This window comes from Protopterus annectens, chromosome 11.part0, assembly GCF_019279795.1.
Source record: "Protopterus annectens isolate FY-2018-M chromosome 11.part0, PAN1.0, whole genome shotgun sequence".
NCBI classification, from domain to species: Eukaryota; Metazoa; Chordata; order Ceratodontiformes; family Protopteridae; genus Protopterus; species Protopterus annectens.
Genome location: NC_056745.1, coordinates 87633792 through 87652720, shown reverse-complemented (window position 1 = coordinate 87652720; position 18929 = coordinate 87633792). Strand labels below are relative to the sequence as shown.

The window sequence follows — 18929 nt, the reverse complement described above, 5'->3', positions numbered from 1 at the left end:
ACTGTTTAGAGTATACAGCCTAGACCCAAGGTTTTTGGAAAGAATGCTTGACAAAGAGCAGGATTTGTAATCGTGTTCTGGGGCCTAAGAGAAAAATAAACTTGGTATGCATGTCCTTGTATGGAATCTGCCTACAGCACTTGCACTTGCACCTCCTAGCTGACATCTACAACTTTCAAACAAAAACACTGTATGGTAAAATGGAAGGTTCCACAATGAGGCTCTTATCTGGATGCAACAAAAGTACAGTTTTGTACCTACCATAAATGTAGATGTTCCGAGTGCTCATACAGCTGCAGTCATTACAGATGCGTTATCCTGCCATCAGGCGGGTCCTCGGTCAGCCGAATTCCAAAGTCTAGGTCCGGCGTCGGTTGTCGTCGCTTCTTCCCTGACGTCAGTGCGGCAGGGGTACAAAAGAGGCAGCAGACGCCATTTTCTTCAGTTTTTCTTGCCCCAGATGTCAGGTGCCCCCAGAAGGAAGGCAAAACATAATGTTATGCAAACATGCAATATAGAATAATCAAAAAACAGTAGTTGCAAGCAAATACATCATAAAAGAATACCCCAAAAAGGTTGTATGATAAGGTGTTTGTCATAAGGCCTGTCCTAAGAGGGGACGGGGGGGGGGGGGAGTAACTTGGACTGCAGCTGTATGAGCACTCGAACATCTACATTTATGGTAGGTACAAAACTGTACTATGTTCATCGTGCATACAGCTGCAGTCATTACAGATGGGAAGAATCCCAAAGCTAAGTAAGGGTGGTAGGCACTAAGTGGAACTAGGAGGAGTGAGGATGCCCTGCAAGACTGCTGTGGCAAAACCCGCTCTAGATTTAGAGTACAGTGAAAGGTGATAGTGCTTGGAGAAAGTGTGCACTGAACTCCAAGTGGCTGCTTCCAAAATGTCCTTGGTAGGGACCCCCCCTGAGGAAAGCTGCAGAGGTAGCTGTGGCCCTGGTGGAGTGGGATCTGACGCATGCAGGCACAGTTTTTCCATGAAATGAGTAACAAAAGCGTATGCAGTGGGCTATCCATTTTGAAATTGTCTGTTTGGAAATGGCCTTTCCTTGAGCACCTGTAGCATAGGACACAAAAAGTTGCTCGGATTTCCTGAATGGCTTTGTCCTGTCCAAATAATAACAAAGTTGTCTGTGAATGTCCAAGGAATGTAGTAGTCTTTCCCCTTTGTTTTGTGGATTTGGATAAAAGGTAGGTAAGTGGATAGTCTGATTCAAAGCTACGCTGGATACTACCTTTGGCATAAAGGGAGGGTTGGTTCATAAGGAAACTCTGTCCTGATGGAAAATGATGAATGGTTGCACAGCCATGAGGGCCTGTAGCTCCGAAACCCTGCGTGCTGAGGTGACAGCCAGAAGAAAGGCTGTTTTCCATGACAAGTATTGTAGTTCTGTTGAAGAAGCTGGCTCAAAGGGAGGAAGGGTCAGCTTTTCCAATATGAAGTTGAGGTCCCAAGCAGGGACTGGTGGTTTCCTTGGGGGTTTTATATTTTTTGCCCCTCTGAGGAACTGCCTTAAGAGAGGATGTGAGAATAAAGGAGGATCTTTGTTGTATTGTGCAGAAATGTCTGAAGTGTGGATCTTGATGGAGGAGAAGGAAAGTCCACTATTTAACATCTCAGCTAGGCACTGTAAAATTTGAGGTATATTTATTACCCAAGGATTCTGGCCCTTTTCTTGATTCCAGGCACAAAATCGTTTCCATTTGGCGGAGTAGGCTTTTCTAGTAGAAGGTCTTCTGGCCTCCAAGATGACATCCTGCACCTCCTTGGAGAGGAGAGTCTGTTGGGAAATCAAGGAATTCTCCATGCAGCTAGATTTAGGGTTTTGAGCTGGCTGTGAAGGGTTTTGTAGTTGTGCTGGGACAACAGAAGAGGGACTAGAAGTAGAATCCATGGTGGGGAATGCGTCAGGCTCTTCAGAAGCGGATACCAGTGTTGTCTTGGCCAGTCTGGAGCAATGAGAATCATTTGCGGCCTCTCTGCTCTGGCTTTTAATAGAACTTTGGGCAGTAGAGGAAGAGGCGGGAAGGCATAAACTGTCAATGTTGTCCAATTGAAAGAGTGCGTCCACTTTCCAGGCCTGTGGATGATAGGTCCTTGAACAAAATTTTTTCAACTGTTAATTTCTGTGGGTAGCAAATAGATCTATGTCTGGCTGTCCCCATGCCTGAGTTATCTTTGTGAAAACTTGAGGATGCAACTTCCATTCGTGTGGATCTGTCATATTTCTGCTTAGGTTGTCTGCCAGTGTGTTTTCCTTCCCTGGCAGGAATTGTGCCTGTAGTTGAATTTGCAATTCCAGTGCTGTGTTCCATAGGGTCATGGCTTGCCTGCACAGGGGGTATGAATGAGTTCCCCCCTGTTTGTTTATGTACCACATCACTGTGGTGTTGTCTGTCCTTATCAATAGTTGGCCTGGATGCAGTAGGTCTTTGAAGGTCATAATAGCATTTTGCACGGCTAGCATTTCCTTTTGGTTGATGTGTAGGTGCTTCTCTTTTTGGGACCATTTTCCCTGAAAGCACTGATCTGCCATGTGTGCTCCCCAGGCGTAATCTGAGGCGTCTGTTGTGATGATTTGAGTTGCTTGAGGTACACAGAAAGGGAGACCTGTGTTTCTTTGGCATGCTTGAGCCCACCACAAAAATTCCTTTGCACATGGGATTAGTAGGATGCAAGATGCCATGAATCCCAGAGCCTGCAGGACTTTCCTTGCAGTTAGCCTGGTGAAAGTTGCCATTTTGCTGAAGTATTGAGACAGTTGCCCTTGTTTGTCTGGGGTGAGGTATAAAAGCAGTGACAGGGCTCGAACTCAGGATACTGTGCACTATAGTCACAGTACTTAACCACTAAGCCATGACAGCATTTTGTATTCCTTGTAGTCTGCAGAAGGCGATTACTGATGCCAGGCATTTCGTAAACACTCTGGGAGCAGTAGATAAGCCAAAGGGCAATGCAGAGAATTGGTAATGGGTTGAACCTGCAAGAAATCTGAGGTATCTTCTGCAATCTTGTCTGATAGGGACATGCAGGTATGCCTCCTTGAGGTCCAATGTTACCAGCTAAGACTCCTTGCCCAGCATGGGAAGAAGCTGCTGTAATGTGAGCATCTTGAATTTTGGCACCTGTAGATATGTGTTTAGGATGGATAGGTCTAAGATAGGTCTCCAATCTTTGTCTTTCCTTGGTACCAGGAATAGTCTGGAATAAAAACCTTGACCTTGTTCTTTTGCAGGCACCTCTTGAATCGCTTTCATGTCCATGAGTGCGGAAATTTTTGTGCCTCTGCCCTTTGATTTTGTGGCAGGTTTGGCATGCCTCTCATTTTTGGAAGGGTGTGAAAGTGGAACCTGTAGCCTCTGTCTATAATGTCCAGAATCCATTTGTCTTTTGTAACAATATGCCAATTTTTTGAGAATAATGCCAGTTTTCCGCCCAAAGTTGCTGCCATTAAAGCTTTGCTTGACAGGTGTAGGGGGAAGTCACTGTGTCCGTTTTCTAAATGACTGTGATCTATCTTCTCCACCTCTTGGAGTTGGTGCTTGCCACTGTCTGTCTCTAAGATCCTTGAGGGTGCCCTCTACCCCTTGGGTGTCTATCTGCCCCTTTGAGGTCTGTCCGTGGCTGGAAAGGACCAATTTTTTGAAGGCCAGTTTCTGCTGAAACGTGGAGGTTGTACCTGCAGGAAATCTTTCACTGTTTGCATTGATTTTGCTTTTTTCTCCATTTTCTTTAGTACCTCCTCAGCTTTAACACCAAACAATACATCTTTTTGAAGGGGTGCATCTAATAATTTAGCTTTGACATGATCTGGTAAGGTTTGCCCTTTGAGCCAAGCATGTCTACGTATAACAGACCCCGTAACAGCAGCTCTACCTGAGGCCTCTAAAGCATCAAAACCACACTGCAAGGTATGTTTACCCACTTGCTCTGCACCATGCAACAAATCCTGCAACTCTTTCAAATCTGGTTGTGTCATTTTGCTTTTCAACTGAGATAAAAACTATTGATACTTTAACATATGGAATTGACAGTTTAATGCCCTCATGGCTAAAGTGGCCGAGGTATACACCTTCCCCCCCCCCCACCTTTCTAATGCTCTGGAATCTCTCTCTGAAGGTAATGGGTTTTTAGCAGTAGAGGCCTTAATTCCCTTGGGACCCTGTGAAATAGTTTCTGGGTCAGCAGTATGGCTTTTATATAGTAACTGGTGAGAATCAGGAACCCGGTAATACCGGTCTGGTTTAACAGGAGCTGGAGGTAAAGAATCGGGATTAAGGCTGGCTTCTGTGTACACATCATCCAAAATATCTAAAACAGGAGGGATAGCCAGGGGCCTATGCTGGGGAGCAGTAGAAATTCCCTGAGCCTTTTCTTGGAATCTGAGTAATCTTGGCCTTCCCAGTGAAAGTGTTGCCTCAATGTATGCAGGGTTTCCCCAAAAGAGTAGTCCTCGGGGGGGGGGGGGGGGGGGAGACCGAGGGAATAGACTCCTCAGCATCACAGTCTTCGAAAGGGGACTAGGCGTAATCCTGGTCCTCAGAGTGTTCTGAGGTAATAGAAGCTTGATCTGAGGAGGGGTAGTCTTCCTCTAATCAGGGTCTTATGACAGAGGGGGGGTTGAGAACTTCTGATAAGAGTAATCAAATCCTCAGCCATTTTAAGCATCGGCTTTTTAGGCATGGGGCCTTGAGAGGAGGTCTGAGGACCCTGTTTTTTGGTTTTCATGGCTGCTTTAGATTTAGTGAAAGATTTAATAGAGAAGGAGGAAGGCCTGAAGACGCCTTCAGAAATGGCAGGCCTGTCTAAATTCTGAGTTTCCCCGCCAAGAGTGGCGTCGGTATCTGCAGTAGGAATGGGGACCGAGGAGCCTGCGACCTCGGGTACTGAAGTCACCGGTAATGTAGTGTCATCGGTACTCAGGGCTGTGTAGGCACCTCGCTGAGAACCAGAGAACCGGTAGTCGGCCTAAGCGTGGTCTCAGTAGTCGGTGTGGACCTCGGATGTCGGTCCTTATCTTTGCGTCTTTTGCTCAAACCTGGAGTCGGAGTATCCGACGACATGATATAATTACATTTTTTGCCAAAATAATGAAGGGCGAACTCCGCCCGGCGCTTAATAGTGCGCTTGTTGAATCTAGCACAAAAACGGCAGGCCGAGACATCGTGGTCTGGGCCTAAGCAAGGTATACAGAAAGAGTGGAAATCCTTATGCGGTATTTGCTTCCCACATGAAATGCAATTATTAACTTTGTCTGACACCGGTCTGAGGCAAGAAAAGTTTCCCCAACGGGGTACTTAGCTTTCAAGAAGACTTCGGCTGAAATACTTTTGTAAATCTCAGGAGCTGGCCGACCGGCACTTGCGAACTGCTTCTGCTTCGGGCACCGCGCGGCAAGAAAGACTGAAGAAAATGGCGTTGGCTGCCTCTTTTGTACCCCTGCCGCACTGACGTCAGGGAAGAAGCGACGACAACCGATGCCGGACCTAGACTTTGGAATTCAGCCGACCGAGGACCCGCCTGACGGCAGGATAACCCATCTGTAATGACTGCAGCTGTATGCACGATGAACATCAAAGCAATGGCATCAATGACTAAACAGTGAACAGTCCGGAAGATGTGTGACCTGCGTTTGGGCTAGTGGCGAGACAGTCTGAAGATCCACACAAGTATGTCTCTATACCCAATGCATATGAGCTGAGGTCATGTCTCTGGCTTACTAGGGAAGGTAAAGCTTTGGTACCCTGGCTGGACGCGTCAGTGGTGATTACCCATTTGTCAGGAATACCACAACAGTGATTTCAGACAGGACATCAAGTTTTCCACAGAAATATAAAATATAGAAGGAATGTCCAGGGACTTACAATCCCAGTTTGAAGATCTCTAGCAGACTGACAGGAAAAAATGGGGCCACAAAAAAAGCATTCCCTTTGGCAACAAAAAAGCTCTGAATCGTCTGACTACTCCATTGGCCTTTTTCATCTACTGCCTCACTCAATCCTGGCAAGTGGAGTGCCTGGAAGGTACCCTAAGCTTTGAGAAACTTGCGGGTGCAAAGGGGTAGAACTAACACTGCAGCAGTGTAACACGATGAATATCTAACACAGCTTAAGCTACAGTAACAGCGTTTTACGCAAGACCACTAGTTTTCCTTCAGAAAAACATAGTGGTGGATGGTTTTCCCCACCACATAATTTACCTGCCCAAACCTATAGAATCGTTAGACGACCATCAGTACCATGAAGCCAGCATAAGGAAAGCACTTCAGTGTAAAGAAAGCTGTAAGGCATTTGGTGCTCTGCTTTCTAAATCTCTGCTGAATTTCCTGGCAGTTAGAGGGTATGGAAGGTGCCCTTCAGATTTGAAAATCTGGCTTGGCAAACAAATGAAGCAAAAACAAAGGCTATAATTATGCACTAACCCATTACTTAGTACAGAACTTCCCCTTTTTTATAGGAGTCATGATAAAATGAGACATTTCAACAGCAAGACAAAAGTTTACACTACCCAAACAGTGATCTAATGTGGAGCAGCTAAAGAGCATTTAAATGACCCATGGTTTTGCAGAATCCGCGAATGTGTTCAGAATTACAAAATAAATCAATGAGAGAAAAGACTTAACAGAAAGCATACACGTAAAAAAAAAGTGTGAAAATGTAGGCCAAAGATTAAGCACTTTTCCAGAAGGTGTCCCTTGAGAAGACGGATTTCTGCATCATGGCAATTAATTGAATTCTCAACAGTAAAACTAGTTGGAATAATGTACCTTCCTCAAAGTTTTACTATTTCTAGCAAAGATTTATCTTCTCTTCAGTATTGCCATAAACTTATGACATTCAATTCCCAATATATAACATCTTTAACCCAGTTCAAGTTCGTCAACTTTAAGGAAAGCTATTAAAACAATTGCACTGGCTACAATATAAACCACAGAGAATAAAACACTAAGATTTACATTTATCTATCCACTTATCCTTTGTTGACAGGGTTAGTCCCAATAGCCTCTTTTCCGGGGAGACCCAAGGTGGTACTTGGACTACTACATGAAATTTGGCCAGAGCATCAGGGATCTTTTACATTCACCTGAGCTACCAACACATGCAGATGGGGCCTCTGACATCTCATCTGGAGGATGTACCTGTATATGGACCATAATAGCCAACATCATTGTGTTATCAAGCAAAAAAATAACGTGGAGGCTTGGACTAATTTCTTACCCTTTAATCTCATTTAAAAAGAAATGTCAGGTACTGCACCACTTAGAAAAAATCTCTTTGCCAGAAACTTCTTAAAATTTGCAAAGTTAGATGAGTTTCCAACTGCAGAGGCTACTCTTTACCATAGCAGCCACAGAAAAAACAGTTGCTCCTAGCACTTGGAATGCTTTGCCACAAAATACACAACAAAACAAACAGTCTTGCAAGTATTTTGTAAACTGTTATAATCTTGCCTTGTAGGCAAACAAATGCAGCTGTCACACAGATCTCGGTTACGTCACTTATGCGAATACCCTGCTGTATGTATATACCTTTACAAACCTAGTAGTGGCTTTGCCATTTCTTTGTTATTCAGAAATTTATTCTCTGACAAGGAATTAACATTTTGAAAATTTGCAGATACTTAGAGAACACACCGGAGGACAAACTCAATATTTTTTGTGTTACTTCTCAATGAATGTAATTCTTACAATACAAAATTATCAGGCAATTCATGCTTTTTTGAGGTAAAAAAATATACCTCTTTAATAACTATGCACATACCTAGGTGACTACAAATGCGCTCGCTTGTGTGTGTGTGTGTATATTATTTGTCATGTACATGCTGCTGTATATATGCTATCTGGCACAGTCTGTGACTAAAATGGTCCATTAAGGACGACTTCACTTACCTGGTTAATAGACAGACTACTGAAAGTACAAAAAGTACAGTTGTGTACACTTACCATAAATGTAGATGTTAGAGTGTATTCACTGTTGCACTCATCACATTTGGGTTATCTGCTTGAAGTAGCCCTCAGTCGGCCTGATTATCAAAGTTTTGGGTCCAGTGTCGGTTGCTGTCTCATCTTCCATGACGTCAGGTAGTCAGGGGTATAAAGCATTCAGCCGACGCCATTATATCAGTTTTTCTTGCCCCAGATATCAGGTGCCCCCTTAATGGGAAGCAATTATATACAAGGTTACACCTCCAACAAAAAAGCAAATACACCCAAAAGCTTTAAGCATAGAAAAGAATAGAGGTATCGTCAATAGAAGTCAGGGGGCTGGAGGGAGGGTAACCAGGACTGCAACAGTGAATACACTCGAACATCTACATTTATGGTAAGTGTACACAACTGTACTATGTTCTTTGTGTTTCACTGTTGCAGTCATCACATTTGGGTAGATTTTCAAAGCTAAGGATGGGAGGAGGTAATTAGATAGCATTAGGACCAGCTAAACGGCCCTGCAAGACTGCAGTGGCAAAACCAGCTCTGGATTTAGAAAAAATTGGCAAGTGGTAATGTTTGGTGAAGGTATGTACAGAACTCCAGGTAGCAGCTTCTAGGATGTCCTTGGTAGGGACAACCTCTAAGAAAGGCTGTAGAGGTAGATGCAGCCCTGGCTGAATGTGGTCTAATCCCCTGTGGGGTAGGTTTTCCATGGTGCTTATAGCAGAAATGAATGCACAGGCCTATCCACTTTGAAATGGTTTGATCTGAAATGGCCTTCCCCTCTGCCCCTGCAGCAAATGCAACCAGCAGCTGTTCAGATTTCCTGAGAGGTTTAGTCCTGTCCAAGTAAAATCTGTTGTCTGTGCACGTCCAATGAGTGCAGTATTCATTCCTCCCTGTTCTGTGGATTAGTAAAGAAGGTTGGCAAATGAATGGACTGATTAAGGGCCACACTGGATACCACCTTGGGCATGAAGGAGGGACTTGTCCTGAGGGTCACCCTGTCCACATGAAAGATGATGAAAGGCACCACTTCCATGAGGGCCTGTAATTCAGACACCCCTCTTGCTGAAGTGATGGCTAGAAGGAAGGCTGTTTTCCAAGAAAGGAATTTCAACTCTGGAATTGCAGCTGGCTCAAGGGGAGGTACAGTAAGTTTTTCCAATACAAAGTTAAGGTCCCAGGCTGGAGTAGGGGCTCTCCTGGGTGGTCTTAAGTTTTTGGCCCCTCTGAGGAACTGCTTTAACAGTGGATGACAGAAGAGGGTTGGTTCTGTATTGTAATGAGCTGAAATGGCAGAGGCATGAATTTTGACGGAGGAAAATGAAAGGCCCTTGTGAATCACCTCAGTTAAGTATTGAAGAATCGGAGGTAAATTGGGTGCTGCTGTGCCCATCCCCTGAGCTTGGCTCCAGGAACAAAATCTTTTCCATTTTTCAGCATAGGATTTTCTAGTACTAGGCCTCCTTGCCTCCAGAATGACAACCATCACTTGTTTACTGAGGGATGGTAATGGAGAGATAAGGCAATTAGCCAGGCTGCTAGGTTCAAGGTTTGAAGCTGTGGGTGCAGAATCTGGACCTCCTGCTGGGACAGCAGGGTAGGGGTCTGAGAGGCAGGTGCCATAGCGCCAGCAGTGACACACTGTGCAAGAGGGGTACCAGTGTTGGCATGGCCATTCTGGTGCAATCAGTATTGCCCTTGGTTTGTCCTGTTTGATCTTTAATAGTACCTTGGAGAGGAGAGGCAGAGGGGGAAAGGCATAAACGGATGGGTTTTTCCAGGTGAAGGCAGGGCATCCACTTTCCAAGCTTGTTTGTGGGGAGTCCTTGTGCAGAATTTTTCCAATTGGTAGTTCTGGGGGGAGGCAAACAGGTCTATCTCTGGGTTCCCCCATTTGTTTCCCAACATGCTGAATATCTTTGGTTCGTTTCCACTCGTGTGGGTCCATGCAATTTCTGCTTAGGTCATCTGCCAGTATATTTAGCTTTCCTGGCAGGAATTTAACCTGTAGGTGCACTTTAGCTAGCTCAAGGCTGTGTTTCACAGAGCCATGGCTAGTCTGCAGAGAGGGTATTAAATAAGTTCCTCCCTGCTTGTTTATGTACCAAATAACAGTAGTGTTGTCCGTCTTTACCAATAATTGTCCTGGAAGAATGTGGTCCTTCAAGGCTGTCAGAGCATTCTGCACAGTTAACATTTCTTTTTGATTGATATGCAGGTGCATTTTACTTGGGTTCCATTTGCCTTGAATGCACTTCCCTGCCAAGTGAACCCCCTATGCATAGTCCGATGCATCTGTTGTTAGGGTTCGGGCGGCAAGAGGTAGAGTGAATGGCAGTCCCTTGTTTTGGTGGCAGGCCTCTGCCCACCAAAGGAACTATCTGTAGACAAGGTATGATAGGAATCAATTCTAGAACCTGAGAATGTTGACACCATAGACTTTTTAGATACCATTGTAGTTTCCTGACATGCAGTCTTGCATAAGGAATTAGTAGAATACAGGAGACCATGAACTCCAGGGCTTGCAGTATTTTCCTTGCAGACAGTTGGGTCTTTGTGGCCAGTAGTTTGAAGTAGGCTGTCAACAGAACTTGTTTCTTTGGTGTGAGGAAGGCAATCTGGGAAGTTGTATTCAAGCTTGCTCCCAGGAATACAATTTGTTGGCAGGGTACAAGATGTGATTTTTCGTTTATGGTGCACCTCAGAGAAGTTAGCAGTTTCTTTACAAATGCCAGATGATACAATAGTATGTCCCAGCTTTCTGCCCGAATTAGACAATCCTCCAGGTATGGGTATATTTGAATATTTCTTTGCCTGAAAAAGCAATGACTGGAGCTAGGCACTTAGTGAATACCCTGGGCGCAGTAGATATGCCAAAGGGCAGTGCAGAGGACCGATAGTGCATGCAGCCTGCTTTGAAGCGTAAGTATCTTCTGCACGATTCCCTTATTGGGATGTGCAGGTAGGCTTCCTTTAAATCCAGTGTTGCCAACCAGGCATCTTTGCCTAACATAGGAAGCAGCTGATGAAGAGTTAGCATCTTGAATTTTGGAATTACTAAAAATGTGTTTAGAATAGACAGGTCCAGGATAAGAAGCCAGGAATTGTCTTTTCTGGGTATCAGAAAAGGTCTTGAGTAGAAACCTTGTCCCCATTCTTCTTCTGGGACAGGCTGAAGAGCCCTGATGCTTAAAAGAAAGAGAACTTGCTTTTGAGCCTCTGCCCACTGATTTGGGGGTAGGTCTGGCCAACCGTTTGGGGTTGGTAAGGAGTGGAAGTGGAATCTGTATCCTTGGGAACTATATTTAAAACGCATTTGTCCTGGGTAATGAGTTCCCAATTTTTTTACCTGCAGGGCAATCTTGCCCCCTAAAGGAACAGTCAGTTGAGCAGGGCTTGGAAGGTTTAAAGTTAAGTCACAGAGACAGTTTACCATGGGGGGAGTCTTACTACTTCCTGCTTTGAAAGTGGGAGAGACCCACTGCTTAGTCCTGTGAGTCTCTCGGGACTGCAGCATGGGTGTTCTGCTGGTTCTGGGTTTGGACTGCGAAGGCCTGGAAGAAGCAGGAAAGGACCAATTCTTAGAGGGATAATGCCTACTAAATCTGGGAGGCTGTACTTGCAGAAATCTAACAGTTTGCATAGATTTAGCTTCTTCCTCCATCTTTTTAAGTACTACTTCTGCTTTGTTGCCAAACAGGCAATCTTGGTTTAAGCATCCAGCAATTTAACCTTAACATGATCTGGCAAAGATTGCTCCTTAAGCCAAGCATGCCTTCTAAGTACAGACACAGTGACAGCAGCCCTGCAAGATGCCTCTAATGAATCAAAACCACATTGCAAAGTATGTTTTCCAAGTTGTTCAGCAGAATGCATTAAATCCTGTAAATCTTTATTTTCAGCGCAATCAGGGATCAACATAAATTTCGGTTAAAGCAATCCAATAATATGCTGCTGATACTTTAACATATGAAACTGGCAGTTTAAGGCCCTAATGGCCAAGGTTGTAAAAGTGTACACCTTCTTACCCCATCTGTCCAGCGCCCTGGAATCTCTATCAGAGGGGGTAGTATTTTTGGCAGTACTGGCTTTAATGCCCTTGGGTCCCTGTGAAATGGTCTCAGGATCCGCAGTAGAATTTTTAAAAAGGAACTTGTAACAGTCAGGAACCCTGTAATACCCATCAGGTTTTCTGGGAGCAGGAGGGAGAAATACCTAAGCCTCTTTTTGGAGTCAGAGTAATCCTGGATTTCCCAGCGAAAATGCTCCCTAAGAGTATGCAAGGTTTCACTGAAAGAGAAATCCTCTGGAGGGGAAGCAGAGGGAATGGAGTCCTCTGCATGAGAATTCTCATAGGTAGATAAGGGTAAATCCTGGTCATCAGTGGAAACAGAAATTTCAAAGCCCCGATCAGAAGAATCAGAAGGAAAATCAGTCCTAGGTCTCAGAGGGGGAAGGGTGACTTCCCCTGATTAGAGTAATAATGTCTTCAGCCATTCTTATCATTTGTTTTTTTAGGCTTAGGGGCCTGACCATGCGGTCTAGGTGTCGGTTTTCTAGGCATGGATCGAGTTTTAGGCCTTGAAGAAGATGGCATCTGTTTAATATGCAAGTCAGTAGGCCTGAATACACTCTCAGAAGCCGGTGCCTGCACAGCGGCTCTGGACCCATCCAAGGTAGAGACATCCGCAGGTTCCAGAGTCGAGGAAGCAACTCGTGGCATACCGGACTCTGAATGGGTCTCAGTAGAGGCCTGCGAATCTGAAGAAGCAGGCATCAGGGGCTGCGAAAGCACCTCACTGAGTACCGGCAAACTGGCGACTAGCTTAGGAGAAGTGTCGTAGGCAGCTTTGAACCTATGCGGTCTGTCTTTATCTTTGCGTTTTTTCGGAATGTCGGTAGTTGGGTGGCTTACCGAAGCCATTTCTGGATAATTGAACAGTGTACCAAAATAATTAGAAGCTTAAATGAACCGACTACTAATAGTTCGCAGTTTGAATAAGGCACAAGACAGACAAGCGAGGTACATCCTGGTCTGGGACTAAGCAAGGAATGCAGTACAAATGAAAATCTTTATGAGGTATTTGCTTTCCACAAGAAATACAATTGTTAACTTTTACTGACATCAGTTTAGAGCAAGAAAAAGGTTACCCAATGGGGTACTTAGCTTAGTTGAAGACTTTGGTTCTGAAACACAAAAACGAAAATTTCAGGAGTCGGCCGACCGGCACTTGCGAACTGCTTCTGCTTTAGGCACCACATGGCAAGAAAGACTGATGTAATGGCATCGGCTGCTTGTTTTACACCCCTGAATGCTGGACATCATGGAAGACGAGACAGCAATCGACGCAGGACACAAGACTTTGATAATCAGGCTGACTGAGGGGTACTGCAAGCAGATAACCCAAATGTGACTGCAACAGTGAAACACGAAGAACAGCACACCAAATTCTCTTGCTAAGATGTGTAAATAAATTCTACAAATGATCACTGTTCAAACAGCTAGTTAGTATACACTATGTGGTTTTGTTTTAAGGGTCCTCTCTCCTAACGGCTTATCTGTAAATAACTATTGCTTAACACTGAAAAGGTTATTATTGTTACCACACCACACACAACACTGCTTCTTTCAACAAACAGCAATCAAAAGTGACAGAATTCCAGTCCAAAATAGTTCTACACTCACATTACCATCCTGTTTTACACTCTGCTACAAAATTTGTAAGACAGGATGCCCTACAATTATGGCTGAAGCCTACATACATGCTAACAAATGCTATTAAAATAAAGTGAAGACTTCTCAATACCTGGTGTGAGTTTTCACCGTTGCCTATACTGTGTGATTCTGGAAGTTTGTCACCCAAGCTGGGAAAATAAAAAGGAGAAAAACAGAGGCGATAAATTCTAGGAGAGCTACATTTCAAATGCTTGTCCTGAAAAACGCAAGAAACATTTTTAGCCACCATGCAACTGCATATTGAAGCTACAATGGCAACAGTTTTAGAAGAAATGAAGAACTCACAAGGTAATGTGTTATTTTAGAACCTTTATTTGTAAAGAGTTAAATTAACATATACAAGGGAAAAAAACAACAAAATCATTATGTTACTTACTTGTTCCTTAATGTCTGCTGTTTCACTGACCATGGAGGATTTTTTTTAATGACTCTAGCATCAGCATTCTTCTTATTGGTGTCGGGCTAATTTGCCATACTACCACTTAGAAATCCTTGGTGCAGAAGTGAGAGAAGTGGAGGGGCCAGCCATCATCCAGACAGCCATGAGTGTGTGTTCTTGTTCACATCGAGATGGCATTTTTAGTTAGGCCCTAACTAACCTCAGTGCTGACAACAGCACCCATATGTCACCATAAGGGCCCTTCCTCTGCCCTTTCTACAAGAGTCCTACAAGCCACACACTAATGGGGCTATCACCATCAGCTTGGTTAACAAAGCCAATGTCCCAAGTTAATGGCTGCAACTTCTAGCACCTGCAAGCAGTCACATGCATGTAGCAAAGTAACCATCCATGTCACTATGTCCACCTGACAAGGTAGGCCTCCGTTATCAGAGTTCATCTCTGGCTAACCCTATTTCTATTTTTCAGAGAGGCCTTGTTGTCTTATGTAACCTGTCACAAAAGTTAAACTCAAAAGATACGTCTAACTGTACAGCTATTACTTTCTTGGTACAGTTGACAAAGTGTTATAAAATGGATAATTTCTTACCATCTCAGTCGAATGTTTAACAAAACCCTCCTTGAACGGTTCTACAGCTGGGTTTATCCTGTCCACCAATAAGCATCTTGCATGTTATTCCAGAGTCTCCTCTGCTCAGGGATAGATATGTACTTACCAAAATGCATACCACGAGTACATTTGCATCCTGCACCCACAGCCTGAATACCCTACCACTAGAAAGTAAGCGCCTGCAAACCACGAATAAAGTACTGGTCCCCACTGCTAGCATGTGATACACAAAGTTTACACTTGCCAATATACAAGAAGTCCAGTAGCCAAGGCTGATTGGAGAGACTATACAACTCCACCACAGGGATGGCATGAAAGCACTCACCCATTAAAGGTGATCCGCTTCAAAAATCAAGTGATACAGCAAGACTGTCATTAACAGTTAACATCACTGATCTTCTTTGATCTATCCTATGAATGGGTCCAGTCAAAAAACAGTAAACACAACCAGGAAGCAAATTATATAATAATCAGCAAGGATGAGCAGTGGAATACAACTAAGCAGAAAGCCAGAGTCAAAAGACGCGCGAGCGTACACACACACAAAGGAAAGATACCTCAGAAGTGGATGACGAGCACCTTAAATCAGCTTGGTGAAAGGCAATCCTGGAAAGCAGCTATGCCAAAGAGAAGCATATTACACCACACTTTGCACCAGTTGGCAGAAAGATCAACATAATGCCCTGTTTGTACATAGTTGTCAATGTAAGGTTTTTAAAAAATTCTTATTTTTTGTTATAGATAGAATCTATGAAGATCAAGGGGGTGATGTATGTAACAAGGTGGCCCTATTAGAAGTTGAATGGCAGGTGAGGCTTAATGCCATGAGGTTTCCTGGCATTAATGATTATATATCCATCAAGCCAGTTTTAAAAAACAAAGCAAATTGCATATAACTAAAAGGGTAATTGATATATGTTTTATATTGTTACAGTCAATGTCACTTATTCAATGTCACTTATTCAAAGTTCACAGTACGATATATGTTTTAAATCATTACAACAATTGTTTAGATTGTTTGTACTGAGTAATTTGTGGTTAGAATGCTCCTTGCCTATGCTTCAGTTGCTTTTGTTTATGTTTTTTTGTTTTTAGAATAGGTATTGCCTTTTTAAATAGGTTGCAGCGGTGTTTTGGCTCATTGGTGTATTCAAATATGATGTCATTAATTAATTTGTCCTAAATGCTTTAAATATGTTGTTTGTTGAATGTTAACCGACTCTGATGATGCCTTTTTAGGTGAAAGCGCTTAGTCGGTGGATGTTTTACCATTAAATATCTCCTGGTTGTTCATTGCTGGTCCTGGTATCCTGTTTAGCAGTTGTTGCCTATCGTGTTTACTGACCTTAAATCAGCCTGGTGAAAGGCAATCCTGGAAGCAGCTATGCCAAAGAGAAGCATATTACACCACACTCTGCACCAGTTGGCAGAAAGTCTACCGGCACTAAGAAATCAATTCACTTACATTACAAGGTCAATGTCCACAACCGAATGTTCTAGAAGATAGCCCATCACACTCAAACTAGCCACTTCTGAGGATGCAACAGCCTGCCCCATAAGGCCATGCCACCATCAACACAATGGATACAATCAAGCAAGGAAAATACAAGGGCCTGTGCATGAAAACTTCCTTTCAGGACAATGGAATGAGGGGTAAACCCTCATACCACTTCCACTTAAAAAGAAGAAAACATCCAAACCGGTTCAGACTTAGCCTTTGAGACTACCTGAAACTGCAAAGACCTACAGAAGACAGCCTGGGACAGAAAGCATAAAGAATCCCTCCCTTAAAGAGAGAAGGGGAGGGCAGAGCTAAAGGGTCCACAACACCTCACAGATAAATGAATGCCCCATCCTACAGCTCTAAATAGACTTAAGGGCAAAAGTAAAGTAAGAGTAGGGAATTCACCAAGCAGAGACTTCAACTCTACCACAAGTTAAACCCACTCACCCATCAACAAGTGAAAGAGGACATTCCAGATGAAAACGGAAAGGAGTCTTCATTGTACTAGGATATACAATGGCATACCTACCCACCTGTAAGGGAACTCCAAATAGAGATAACGGATGGGTTGGATTGTCTAGATACAGCAAAATGGTAGCAAGGTAGTGAAGACCCACAAGGATGAGTTCAACTCTTAGCACAAAGATGGACAAATCCAAACAGATCTGATTAAGTCAATGCAACAATGAATGCACTCATCTAAATAATTTGATCAAGGAAACCAATGTTCAACTGATCATTCTGAGTAGATTTAGGGGAATATATAATTTTTATATATTTAGTGTATTTGTGCCATACTGGTACTATACTTGCATTGTTTTATCTGTTCACTTTTGTTGGAATATCACTATACTTGGCTTATCCTTCTTGAAGTTTGTATGTAAAAAGAAATCCGCTGTGTGTTTCAGTCCCTGTATATGCTCTGTTTTCTTCCTTGCAGCTGATGGAATCCAGGGTACTGATGGCATCCACTGTGCTTGAAGGCAGCATAACCTTCAGGGATACCTCTGTTGTTTTTCTAATGCATTCTGTGACTAAGCATGTCAGATAAATAATAAAGTTCCTTCCCCCAAAGTCCACACAAGTTTGCACCTAATATATACTTTCGCCACAAGTAAAGATAAACCATTGAGGGTGTGAAGTCTATGACAAAGTAACACAACTAAATACTTACCCAAGTTCCAAGAGTGGAGGCTAAATGAAGGAGGTGCTCCAAAAATACAGAGATTGAGAGAAAAGGTACAATAAATCCAGCTAGTGTGTCTTTCCAAGGAGCAAATGATATGGTAAGAAAATGATTTAAATCCAACTCTGGGGATCCTTTCTTGATGAATCCTTGACTGGAACACAAATACAGAGCTGAGTTCTAAAATACCACCTTACCAAAAGAGATCCAGCTCCAAAGGTGGCGGTCAAAATGACAATGCTTGGTGAAGGCCTGCATAGGAAGACCAAGTGGTCACGACATAAATGCAAGCAATACATGCATTACTACAGCACTAAAGAGGCAGCCATTTCATTAAACGGAGTGGGCAATGACAGCGGCAGTCACCAGCAGGCAATCTGACACTTGATAGCAAAACAATAAATCAAATGACAACTCACATGGTAAGAGCCATAGCAAAGGTAATGTAACAGTTTTTTTTTTCAGTTTAAATAAACTTGTGCACCTGTTTCATGGGGCAGTGAAGCTCACTGAAGGAATACAGGGTGTGAACAGCTTCCCAATCCTTGCTTTCTGCCACTGCAAAAAAAGAAGGGAGCTGAAAGAACTGTTACATATACAACTTAGAAACCACTTCCAGGAAGAAACAAGGTTAATCCCAAATGAAGATCCAATCCTTGTGAAAGCAGGGATACAGATTCCTACACAAAGTAGGGATCACTTATGATGGGTTATTTATTGTAACAGCTGATCTTCCAGGAGGTTATGCAACACTAAGTGACATTTGGGTTTTACTCACCTTATTCAAATATTTTCCCAGTCACCGTATGTAAAAACATAACAGAAGCTTTTCAAAGAAAGGACACAAAAAATTAACTCGTGTATCCAAGTTAAAATCCCATTTACCTCTCTCATCTCCTATTCAAAAACAGCAAATGCATTTGGCTTCCTCCATTCCTGTAGGTAATAAAGCAGATCTTATACTGGAGTATGCCAACATAGGTATGCCTCCCTCTCCCTTCTGTATCTTACACACATTCTCTTCAGCTCTGACACAGACTTCTCCAACACAGAAGTATACATGAGGCAGATAAATACTTATTCTTACCTGTGACTAAACACAATTTTATTGGTATAAAGTACCATGCAGGCCTGGCTACTCCCATTCCTACAAATTCAACAATGAATTACACTAAAATAAAAACAAAAATGTTTAAATGTATAGCTTGACGTCTCAAATTTCAAATACAAAATAAAACAATTCACTGCTCTAATCATGGTAGACAAACTGCCAAACATTTCCTTTTTCTACTCATGTAGAAACGTACAGTGGATCACCTCTGAAAGTTACAACTACTGTGTCTAGTATTGAAAACTTACAACAGTAGATTTGTTAATATATCCCTTATGAATAAATATACTGTCACAAACAATAAAACAAAAAATCAGACAACCTTAACTTTGTAGTAAAGAAATATTCCCTGGAATTCAGATATCAATTTTGCATTTGTCAAAGCAAGCATTAGTCAAACAAAAGTCAAGGTATTTTCTACA

The 18929-nt window shown here is 43.0% G+C and overlaps 1 protein-coding gene across 1 annotated transcript in view; it reads right to left on the bottom strand.

Annotated features, from left to right (window-relative positions):
- Positions 1-18929, bottom strand: part of CNOT4 (CCR4-NOT transcription complex subunit 4) — a 1808607-nt gene that overhangs the window by 610032 nt on the left and 1179646 nt on the right. The window contains exon 8 of the mRNA XM_044087468.1: positions 13767-13824. Within this exon, the coding sequence (XP_043943403.1) occupies positions 13767-13824 (58 nt within the window). The remainder of the gene's footprint in view (positions 1-13766; positions 13825-18929) is intronic.